Below are 11,020 nucleotides of genomic sequence, written 5' to 3'. Positions count from 1 at the left end.
CTCTCTCTCTCTCTCTCTCTCTCTCTCTCTCTCTCTCTCTCTCTCTCCAGGATCGCTCACTAATCCTGGAGTTCATTCATTTGTCAAGACTAGCCAGCCAGTGAGTTCCAAGGAGCCTATTACAAGTGTGTACCACCATGTATAACTTGTATGAGGGCTGAGAGTCCGAACTCAGATCCTCGGGTTTGTGTGGTAAGCACTTCACCAATTAAGCCATCTCTTTAGCCCTCCAAGTATATAATTTGTTGAAATCCCAACACACCAGATCTTTCCATGGAAACTAGCATACCAGTAACTCAGAAGAACTGGGGTATTCTGTGGCACTCAGAATGACTTCCAAACATAATGATATGGGTAGAGGAACTTGTCCATCAGAGTGTCCCAGAAGATACCCTACCAGCTCACACCCCCTTGGATCAATACTAGGTGAGTCCTGCGGGGACTTTAACCCACCTGAGAAGCATCTTGTGGGAAAACAGCATCAAAGGCAAACATCTTCGGAGGAACCTGGCTGCTTCTTTTCTGGAAGGCATTTTGACCTCCACAAGTCAGGGGGTCATACAAGGTGATCTGCTTCTTCCGTGGATCCACCTTCAGGAAAGAGCTGGATTCTGAGGTATCACGAGCTGACGGGGAACAGATACGCAGCATGACTTTCACCTGTTAAAACCAAAGAGCAGGCTACTGAGTGATGGGAATGGCCTTCTGCACGAGATGGTATAAATATGCATGGCAGTGGTGAACCTTCTCATGATACATTATAGTGAAGTACACAATGAATCTGTAAGCTAACCCTCACTGGGTCATGGGAAGGATGGTTTATTTATAATTACCAGGTAGAATGTTTTGATATGTCCATTACTTTAATGCAGAGAAGGTGCACTGTATTCTTTGTCTTCCTATTAATATAAATTAAAAATTAACTGTGCCCTGGTGGCCCAATTACATAGATGAAAAGCTAATCTGGACTGTCGGGCTATAGGGGCTGGTACAGTTCCCTTGAAGCTCAAAGATCAATAAACCATGCACATAAAAGTTAGCTTCATAATTTACTCCCCAGCTCAGCTCACCAGGGCTCTGGGAGACAAAAAAATCCACAGTTATTAGTGTCATCATTAAAGCCCTGTGAAATGGCCTGGTTTTAATGGCCAGTATTTGAAATTCGTTCCAAGGGACAAGTGTGATAAAGGATTCGTTTGCAACATGTTATTTGGGATCCCATTGTGTGAGCGTGGAGAGGCCTCATTTGTGGGGATGAAAGCATGTCTTGGTTGGAATCAAGGGGGAGTATGCTCTACTCCACCTTCAGAGTCACAGAACACAAGCGTCTCTAATGCTTGAGACCAGCCCTGCTCTGCCCCATGACCGAGGACAGCAGCCATCACAGAAATGAGCCATCTGCTTTGTAGTCTTAAGGTAACAGAAGTCAAACTGAGGACCAGCACAGATCTGGAGGCTACAGTCCTGGGAGATGGACTTAGCTCTGCTTTGTTTGCTGTTATTGTTGTTTTGTTTTTGGTTTGGTTTGGTTTGGTTTTGGGCTCAGCAGTTTTTTTACTATGTTGTTTATTCAGTCAGCTTGTGATGGTCACTTTCTTTGAGTATCTATATGTGTCAGTACTATGCTAGGCATAAAGAACACATAATGCACAGGGCAGGCCAGATAGCTGCAGGGGCAGATACTTTAAGTGCTACAATGTGGCAAATTGTGAATGCCTGAGGATGATTTTTCAACTCCTGTCCTCTTTGTCTGACTAGTTGTTGGTTCTGATGAAATCTCCAGCAGGGTTGGAGCAAGGCATAGTTATCATTTTTTGTAAGTGCATATGGGTCCCCATATGTGTGAGTTCAAGTATACGTGGTTGTACATGTGTATGTGCACATGGTCAAATGTTGATGCTTGACCACTCTCCACCTTATATATTGACGAAGGGTCTATCATTTGAACCCAGAGCTTGACAATTAGGCTAGGATAGCTAATCTACTTGCTCCAGGGATCTTCCATTTCTGCCTCCCAGAGATTGGGATTATAGGTGGGCTTTCATGCCCACTTAAAATCTACGTGGGTGCTGGGGACTGAAACTCTGGTCCTCAAGCTTCCAGGGCAAGTTCTTCACTATTCCAAGCATCTCCCAAGCCCCTGGTTGTACATGTTTTAACAAAACATTCGAATGCATAGAAATGCTCACAGAATAATCCGTATGGTGCACAGTGGATTGAGGTCATTCACCTGTCCATCTCACCCTTGTTTGCTGAGGCCTGGGGACTAAACGTCATTGTACAAAGTGTAATCATGAATAATTCCAAGGGTACCAGGCTCATCAGATGTCTAATACCCTGCCCTTGCATCTCCTTATAGTCCATACTCCAGTGTGGACTGAAGGCCAGCTGTCATGGTGGCAGAGCATGGTTGGCCTTCTAGGTTTCAAAATGTGATTCTCCTATGGGAGATCATAGAAAACTTCCTGCCATTTGGAGGTGAGGGGCTGTGTTATGCCAGGCCTGTGTCATCATCTGCATGATCTTCTTTCATTCCCCTGATGACCCAGAGCATGGGCACTCTTGTCACGATTTTACAGGAGGAAATGGACATCACACACTGGTGTGTTATAGCCTCATTCTGTTGCTGTAGTAAGACTTCTGCCTAAAGGCAACTTAGAGGAGGAGAGGATTTATTTGGCTTATACTTCCTGGTCACAGTTCATAATTTCAGGAAGTCAAGGCAGGAAACTAAAGCAAGAACCTTGGAGGACCACTGTTTGCTGGCTTGCTTTCTGAATCACTTGCTGGCTCATGCTTAGCTAGCTTTTTTATATAATCAAGGACAACTTGCTGGAGGATGGTGTCACCCATGGTGGGCTCGGCCCTTCTGCATCAATTAATAATAAGATAATCCTTCATAGATAAACCTGACAAAGATACTCAATTGAGAGTCTAGGTGGGTGATTCTAGGCTGAGTCAAGTTGACAGTAGTAACTAGGACACACCTTGCTGCTAAACCTGTGGACGATGGAGCTGAGCCAGATCTATCTTTCGGGCCCTATGTTTATCTACTTCCAGCTTCTACCTCCCATGGTCAAGCTTCTTGGACCTCACTTTCCCCATTGGAATGGTAACAATGCCTGACTACCAAACTGTTGTGAGAGTCTTCCGAGTTGCTGTGTGAGGTGCTGAATGTGGAACACAGTACACAGAGGACTCAGTTTCTGCTCCCTTCACCTGTCTTCCTCTGGACCTTGATAGACTATTCTTTGCCAATGCTGCTGCTGCTGATAAAGCTACAGAATGCCTTGACCTGGATTGTAGGTCCCATGTTGCACAAAGAGGACCCCAGGACAGACACTATAGTAGGGCTAGTTAGTAAGCACAAGCTATGACTAGGATCCTACCAGGACAGCACTTTGGAGTTGCACAGTCATTGCATACAGGACAATAGCCACTATGATTATATATCTGCCACTGGGGCATGTCTTTGTTCCTCATTACTCTCTACAGTCTGATTTTAACTCTTCTCATGTCTAGGTTTGTTCCAGTTATACAGACAGTATGCTAAAAGCAGGTACCCACCCACGCAGTTACTTCTGAGGGTTAACGGGCCCCCCCAGGCTTTCTGTGAGTATCTCTCCCCATGCACTACGAACCACACAAGTCAAGTATGCTGCCACTCCAAGTGAAACTGATGGAGCCACATGACCTGCTGCCTTTCTATTTTGCAATTTTGCATGGCATTTCTAGGTAACTAGGGGTGCTGAATGAAAATGTGAGCTAGGCTAGGCAGAAGCTCACACGCAGAAGAAGGCAGGCAGGCATGGGGTCAGGCAGCCATTTGAAGGGGAAGCATACGCCTGCATCTTAATGAAGCACTCGGTCCCTTTTCTGCACATGAGCTGAAGACCCTGCCTTATGTCCTGCTAAGGAGATACACAGCTCTAAAAAAACAAACCATTGAACTCAGAGCTACAAGTCGTTTAAATAAATGGAGGATTTCCCCCTTCTAGAAAGGAAATTGGGTTTTTCTGCTTCACCTCCTTTTTGCCGTTATTCCTTTAGTCCTGCACTCTACTTCCTGCTTAATCCTCTGTAATTAAAGAGCTTAAGAGACACCACTTATGATCAAGAAAGTTCCTCGGACTTCTTGCCAGCAGCCCTTGCTTTTGTTACAAACACTGTTGGATTCTTGGCAACATCTTCGACCCTGTCCTCTGCTCTGTCCCTCCTACAGGGGAGGGGGCTGCCATACACAGTCAGCCTAGCTCAGCCCTCAGGGTCAAGACCACAGTCACTTCCAAGAACAGACCTGGGACAATGGCATCCAGATAGCTAAAGGGACAGTCTGAGTGTAGGAAATGAGGGGTAGACACCCGGAGAGGGGGAGACTGTCAGCATGGACTAAAGTCCCCTGTGGTTGGGAGCCACTTTGCCTCGTTTAATTACTCATGGTTCGTGCGAGACAGCTGTTGCTCAGGGCAGCTGTTGTCTTTATGTCTTCCTCATTAATCTTTTCAGCACCTCCAGGTGGACGGCATCCTGAGACCGGAGAGAAAGGGAATGTGATACACTCATTGAGAGGGGCCTACCATCATTCTCTGAAGCTGCACACACCCTCCGTCAATGAGGAGGTGATAGCTGGCTGCCACCCAGCTTATTGAAGGCTAATGAGGAGTGGGCACTGCAGTTCCTCATCATCACTGTTACACACGGTCAGCAGACACAGTTGTTGGTCGCTAGTCATCATGGCACAGACCTAGTGAGACTCTATTGTTTATTTCTCGGCCAGTAGCTGTTGGCCTGGAGGCCTGGGTTCAGCTATACACCCAGGGGGGTTTTGGGCAGGCTCACAGTTCAAAGGATGCCTCACCAATCAGAAAGGCTATACCAGACAATAAGGGGCAAAGAACTTTGCATTTGCTTTCACTGAAGTTCCTCATGTGAACATCCACAGTGAAAGCCATCCATGGACAAGAGCAAGACAATGAACCACTCGGCCACTTGGCTGTAATCAATGCTGGGTAAGAAGGTTCTCCTACTCAGGGTCCCAGGGGATAGCCTCAGATGCAACCATTGCATCTTTTCAATTTTTAATACCTCTGCTGTGTTCTAATTCTTTTAACACAGACTTTTAAGAATTAGCTGAGTAGAAACTGGTCAAGGAGTAGATGCAGCAACTGGCCAAAACTGCTATTCAGTATCCCAGGGTTTTCTTCAAGACTTCATGTTTGTGGTATCCTGAGCCCAAGTATAGAAACTTCCCCCAAAGGAAAACCAGAGGCAGATTGAATAGGCTCATTAGTGAGACATGGTGGTAACACACTGGCAATTCTAGTACTTGGGGGCAGAGGCAGGAGGATGCTGAAAATACGAGGCCAGCATGACCTATGTGGCTGAGGCTGTGTGGTAAGACTCCATCTCAAGAAGATGAGTTGTTCAAAAGCCACCACAGGAAGAATGGTGGGAAAAAGAAGAAAGAATTGCCAGACGGAGATCTAAAAGCAAAGGGAGCTGGTTGCTGGATATCTCAGCAGTCGAGCGCTTGCCTAACATAAGTGAGGCCTATAATACACATACACACACACACATGCACATTTACGCATCTGCACACACATGTGATGCACTAAGAGGTCATCAATTTAGACAACACAACCAAACTGCAATGCTTGACAGTAGGTAATTCCAACCAAAGATCCAGTTTTTTCCACAGTGGGGCTAGTGGCAGGGATGGGGTGCCAGGATTCCTCATAAAGGCTGGTGACAGGAGACTGATCACACTGCCCTCAGCCTCACATGTGGGTTGAAGGCTGAGCTGAGGGTGCTAGCCCATGCCTAGGAGGTGGACGGTGAAAAACAGGGCCATGCTGTCCTGAAGATGGATTCTGAGGCCTTTCCTGGGTCTCTCCTAATTTAGGTAAGATCCAGCCATGAAGAGAAAAACTTAGAGGACCGCTTTTTCTTCCTCACAGGTGGAGGCAAATCTCTATGATTTTATGTGACTGAAGGGTTCAAGGAGAATGATAGAGGACCAGGAGGCACCTGTTGGTCGGAGTAAGGCTTGTAGGTTTCTAATAACTCCAAGGCTAGGAAACGCAGTGGAGGACTGAGACAGCTGTACTGAGACAGTTAGACCTTTTAAACAATGTCTCACAATGGCTTTGCCCCAGCAAAGCAAAATGGTCATTACGAATTGCAGAACCGCACCTAAGGAGATCTTAGAGACCAGAAGAAGCACAGTTTGGCCATGTGCTACAAAATCCATTGGATTGAATTCCTTTGTGAAAAATATGTAGTGTCGTCCTTCATGAAGTGTCCTGAGAGTATAGGGCTTAGTCCACCTGGAGAGAGTCCAGATTGGTGTGGTATTTGGAGGGTAGAGGCTGAGATGCACTCACTCAGGCTTCCTGAGGGACAGTCTGTGTTGACAAGAGTAGTTCAGTGCCAGCACCCTTGCTATGACATCTTGACAAGTTGTACAGACCTTGCCATTTGACGTAAGGCTCTTATCTTCTTTCCATGTGCTTTCCCCAAGGCAGCTCTGCCAAAGAATGACCACTGTCCTTATGACTACCATGCTCCTTAGCTCCACGCTGGGATTTTTGGTTCTGGTACTCCAGCAACTTGCCCAAAGCCAACTGCCTGGCTGTGGCCTTGACCTGCTCCTCTCTTCCAGGACGCATACAAAGCTGGAGTAGTACCCTTGAGGACTTGGGAAGGATTGGGTCAGTTCCTTCACTAAAGACTCAGCTTTTCAGAGGCACCATTAGGTAAGTTTGTGTGGCGCCAGACAGCAAGTAATGAGCAGCCATGCCATCAGAGGGGAGATTTACATTATTCAAAGCCAGCCTGGCGAAGGTGACAAGGAGCCACAATAAAGCTAAGTGAGAGGAAGCATGTGAGAGAGCAGAAAATGGAGCCTGCTAATGAGATGTACTCAATAAAGAAGCGCTTCGGGGAGTGGAGGGGGCCTAGAAGATTCCATAAAGCTCTTCATCAGCAAGCATCTGTCACCAGGCAAGCCTAGCCAGGAACTGCAAAACACAGTGGGGAGGAAAAGCCCTTCCGTGTGAAACACTGCTAATGGCTGGCAGCTTTGGGAGCAGAGTCCCTCACACCAATTAGTAGACTTGTGAGAGAACAGGCCAAACAGCTGAGGATGAGACAGACACATCTCAGGGGCCAGTCTGTCAGAAAGGACTGGAACTCTGACAGTAGCCTATTTAGAAGTCACCCCAACCCTTAGCTCATTCTGTTCAGGAAACTTATTTTAAATGGATGAGCTGGTGTCAAGACACTCTAAGACAGACACCCTAAGACAGGCATCTTTGGGCCTGACAGAGGTGGGTTGTGGGATGCTGAGTTTTCCCTGGAAAAATCACTCCAATGTCAAGAACGTTCACTGTCAGTTTCCTTCCTGCGATTTAAGTGATGTATAGCTGGGTGCCTAGGGCACAGGCCGTGGAGAAGGGGTCACAGGGTTGAGATCTAGATCATTTGCTGGTGTGTGTCTGTAGACAAGAGATTTAAGTTCTTTGGTTCTAGTGTATAAACCAGTAACAAGAACCATACGGTTCTGAGGTATGGAGCCGGGGCTACAGAATACACACTTGGTATTAGCTATTACTTCCTCACAGCAATTACTGTGATATCTGGGCCTACTGAAAAGACCATGAACCTTGAAGTCAGATAGATTCTAGCTCTTGGTAGCCTTCCCATTTCTAAATAGAGACAATATTCTCTTTTGAAATTAGTTAATGGTTGAACATATTCAAGCATAATGCCCCAAACAACCAATTTCTTAGGTTGTTTTCTATGCAAAGTCTTCCAGAATCCATGCAAGGATGCATTAAAACTGGATTTTCAAGAATGACACATGCTAAAGGAACCAGGCCCTTGCCTTTTGACAAGAAAAGCTCAAAATGTGATGTGCTGAATGTGATAACAAGCTTGAAACACACAGTGAGAGGAGGCGGGGGAGCAAAGGCCCAACAACTGCTTCTCACCATCCAATCAGCAAGCATCGCCTCCCTCTCTGGTCTGTATAAATTCTGTTACCAATGGACAGGGAGGCAGATTTGAGCTGGCAGTCCTTGGATTCCTTGTGTGGTGAACACACACCAAAATATTCTCTCTTTCTTTGCAAAACCCAGGTCCTACAGCATTTGCTTCTACAGACTTTGGGCTGAGAGTCCTTGCTCCATATCACTGTAATAAGAGTTTACATGAATATTAATCAAATAATCTTGCAAACCCCTGGATTTAAGACTCAACAAGTAGGTGCTGTTGTGTGTGGGGGCTACATCCACCATGGGGTGGACGAGCCTTAGGAACCCCGCGGGTGAGATCTTACTGACTCTTCCTTCATTTAGCTTATGGAGTTGGAGGCACAAGGCCCTATATTCTAAATCCACCCCCCCACACACACACATTTTTTGGCATACAGAGTTTTAGTAGAGGTTTATGGCCCCCATGGCATGGTGTATGGTTCAATATTCCACTTAAGTGCATTGTTGTTCTCAAAGGTGGTTCATCTTTTTCTTCACAGTGCTGTCAATTTTAACGTTTAAAAAAACATTTATTCTTACTACTTTTGAGAATGTGGATACTGCATTTATATCATTTCTGTCCCATTTTCTACCTCCCCCACTCTCCCTCTCGCCCCCTTAACCATGACATCTTCTTCAAGATTATTATTTTATACACACACAACACACACATGTCCATGTAATTCAGCCTGCTGTGCTCCTTAGAGTTGCTCATATGTATATGAGTCTGGGGCTGACCAGCTGGGATGGGATAATCTATCAGGGGTCTCATCCTTGGATTTGACTGGCTCTCCTTGCCTATAGCTCCTTATGCAGAGCCTGGTGAGAGTTCTCTGTGCACACTGTCATTATCATTGTGAAGCTCTTCTTTAAGACACATTATTGTTAGAGTTCCATGAGCTCTCCAGATCTTTATAGGAACTAGGCCTTCCAGTTCCCACCCACTCTGTCTCTGGCCTGATTTTTAATAAATACTGACTGATATGATTGGAGATTTTCTCAACAATAAGTAGAAATGAGACCATCACCAGAACTCAGACACACATAGTGGTGTAAGTTTGTAATCTCAGCTACTTGGAAGGTGGAGGCAGGAGGATTGCAAATTCAAGGTCTAATTGGGCTGCCGAGTGAGGCCAAGGCCATCTTCCACATCTTAGTAAGAAGCTGTATCAAATGGAAAAGGAAAAGTGGCACTTGCCATGCGGCTCAGATGTACAATGCTCACTTAGATATGAAAAACCCTGGGTTTAAGCCCTAGCAACACAACATACATACACACACACACACACACACACACACACACACACACACACACCTTACTACATGCACTCAAAATATCACCGAAGAAGTTTTTTGAGAGAGACAACAATGATCACTTCTTAAACTCAGAATTCATTCAGATGTGCAGTTTGGGTTTGAGGCATTTACTATCAATAAAGGACCTGTTTTCTACCAATGCTGTTGCTACCACCAGAGATCTAAGGTACAGATCTGCTGTTGCACAAGCAAGACTTAAGAAGTGCTGTGCCTGGTGTTGCAGCCATTACTTTCACCAGAGAGCTGCTGTTTGGCTTGGAAAACAACAGGCAGGACAACAAGGAGACTGTGTTTTCTCTGGGAACCTTCTAGAACAAATGAAAAACTTCAGCTTGCTACAGAACACTTGCCTTGCTGTCTCTAGCACCTCATTGCTGGGTTCTTCCTGGCCCCAAGAATCTCAATATCTCATTGCTTCTGGCCTTTGACCTAGACACACAAATTCTATTATAAATAACTTATTTATCTGAAATAAAAATCTCAGCACCAACCATCATAATAATTATAAGGTATGGATCATCCTTGCAGGTGTATCTTTAGTCCATTTGCTTTATAAGCCATCTTAGGAGAACAGTGTCTAGATTTGGCTTTATCACATGGGCAGCTCCCAGGAGATAATCTCATTCCTGCTAGTAACATGGATGAACAGTATCTGCTCAGGACCTCGTGCTAGGAGATTGGTGGGAGAGAGAAATTAGTCTGCCTTCTTGAGGCTGCCCGGGGATGAAGAGTAACTTAGCATAAAACCCACTTGGTTCATCATGTAGGCCTCTCTAGCCTGGTGGCAGAGACTAGGCATCTGTCTCAGAGTCTGCTGGGAAGCTAGATCCAGTAGGAGTGGGGAGACTTTCCTAGAAAGGCCTGAAGCTCCCAGCCATAGTCTGGGGAAGAGGAAAAGAACCAGAGGACCATCCCAGGAGAAAAGACATCAGAGGGAGCCCTGAGGTCGAGAGAGTGGAACCTGGAATCATCTCATCTACGGCTTTGGACTCTGGATAACTTTAATTTCCACTGAAGTCTGACATACACTCAATAGATCACCGAACAAACTCTGTGTTCTCATGCCCATCCCCACAACAGAAAGAAAGGAGGTAAAGAGTATGGAGCGGGAACAAAGACAGTACACCACATCTTGGTCCTAGATCCTTACTCCTTTACAGGTCTTGGAGTTTCAACAATAAAAAAGAACAAGAAAGTCCAGTAAGTAGCCATGGCTACCCCAGTTCTTCCTCCACCAGTGCCTCGAAGCAGAGCCTCACATTCAGAAGTGCATACATTCCATCTACTAAAGGGTGACTGAGGTTGCAAGGGGAAGGGACATGGTAAAAAGAGAAAGGCACACTACCATTTCTCTTTAAGGTTTCTCTGCTTTCTAGGTTTCATCTCAGAACTAAAACAACTCCAGTCCTTGGCGTAGCTCAGGCAAGCCCCATGCTTCCTGCTGCCATCTTGTTGGAAGGCATAATGTAAGGTGGAGGGAAAAGACATGACCCTCTGTCACCTCCCTAAAGGGCCAGCTTCTGGTCCTTACAATTTCCTCACCACCCTCTGCCTTAGCAGACAGGCTCTTGCTGGTAACAGGAGACAAGTTTGAAGCTCGTGGGTAGGTTCTAATACGGAAAAAGATTAGAAAGCTATGTTTTCTGTCTTTACTTTAATCGTGTGTGTGT

The 11,020-nt window shown here is 45.7% G+C and overlaps 1 protein-coding gene across 1 annotated transcript in view; it reads right to left on the bottom strand.

Moving 5' to 3' along the window:
• Positions 1–11,020, bottom strand: part of Kif26b (kinesin family member 26B) — a 400,661-nt gene that overhangs the window by 66,269 nt on the left and 323,372 nt on the right. The window contains exon 6 of the mRNA XM_028755262.1: positions 454–660. Coding sequence (XP_028611095.1) covers positions 454–660 — 207 coding nt within the window. The remainder of the gene's footprint in view (positions 1–453; positions 661–11,020) is intronic.

This window comes from Grammomys surdaster, unplaced genomic scaffold, assembly GCF_004785775.1.
Source record: "Grammomys surdaster isolate TR1022 unplaced genomic scaffold, NIH_TR_1.0 126051, whole genome shotgun sequence".
NCBI classification, from domain to species: domain Eukaryota; kingdom Metazoa; phylum Chordata; class Mammalia; order Rodentia; family Muridae; genus Grammomys; species Grammomys surdaster.
Note: the sequence above shows the minus strand (reverse complement) of the source record. Positions and strands in the feature narration are given on the sequence as shown.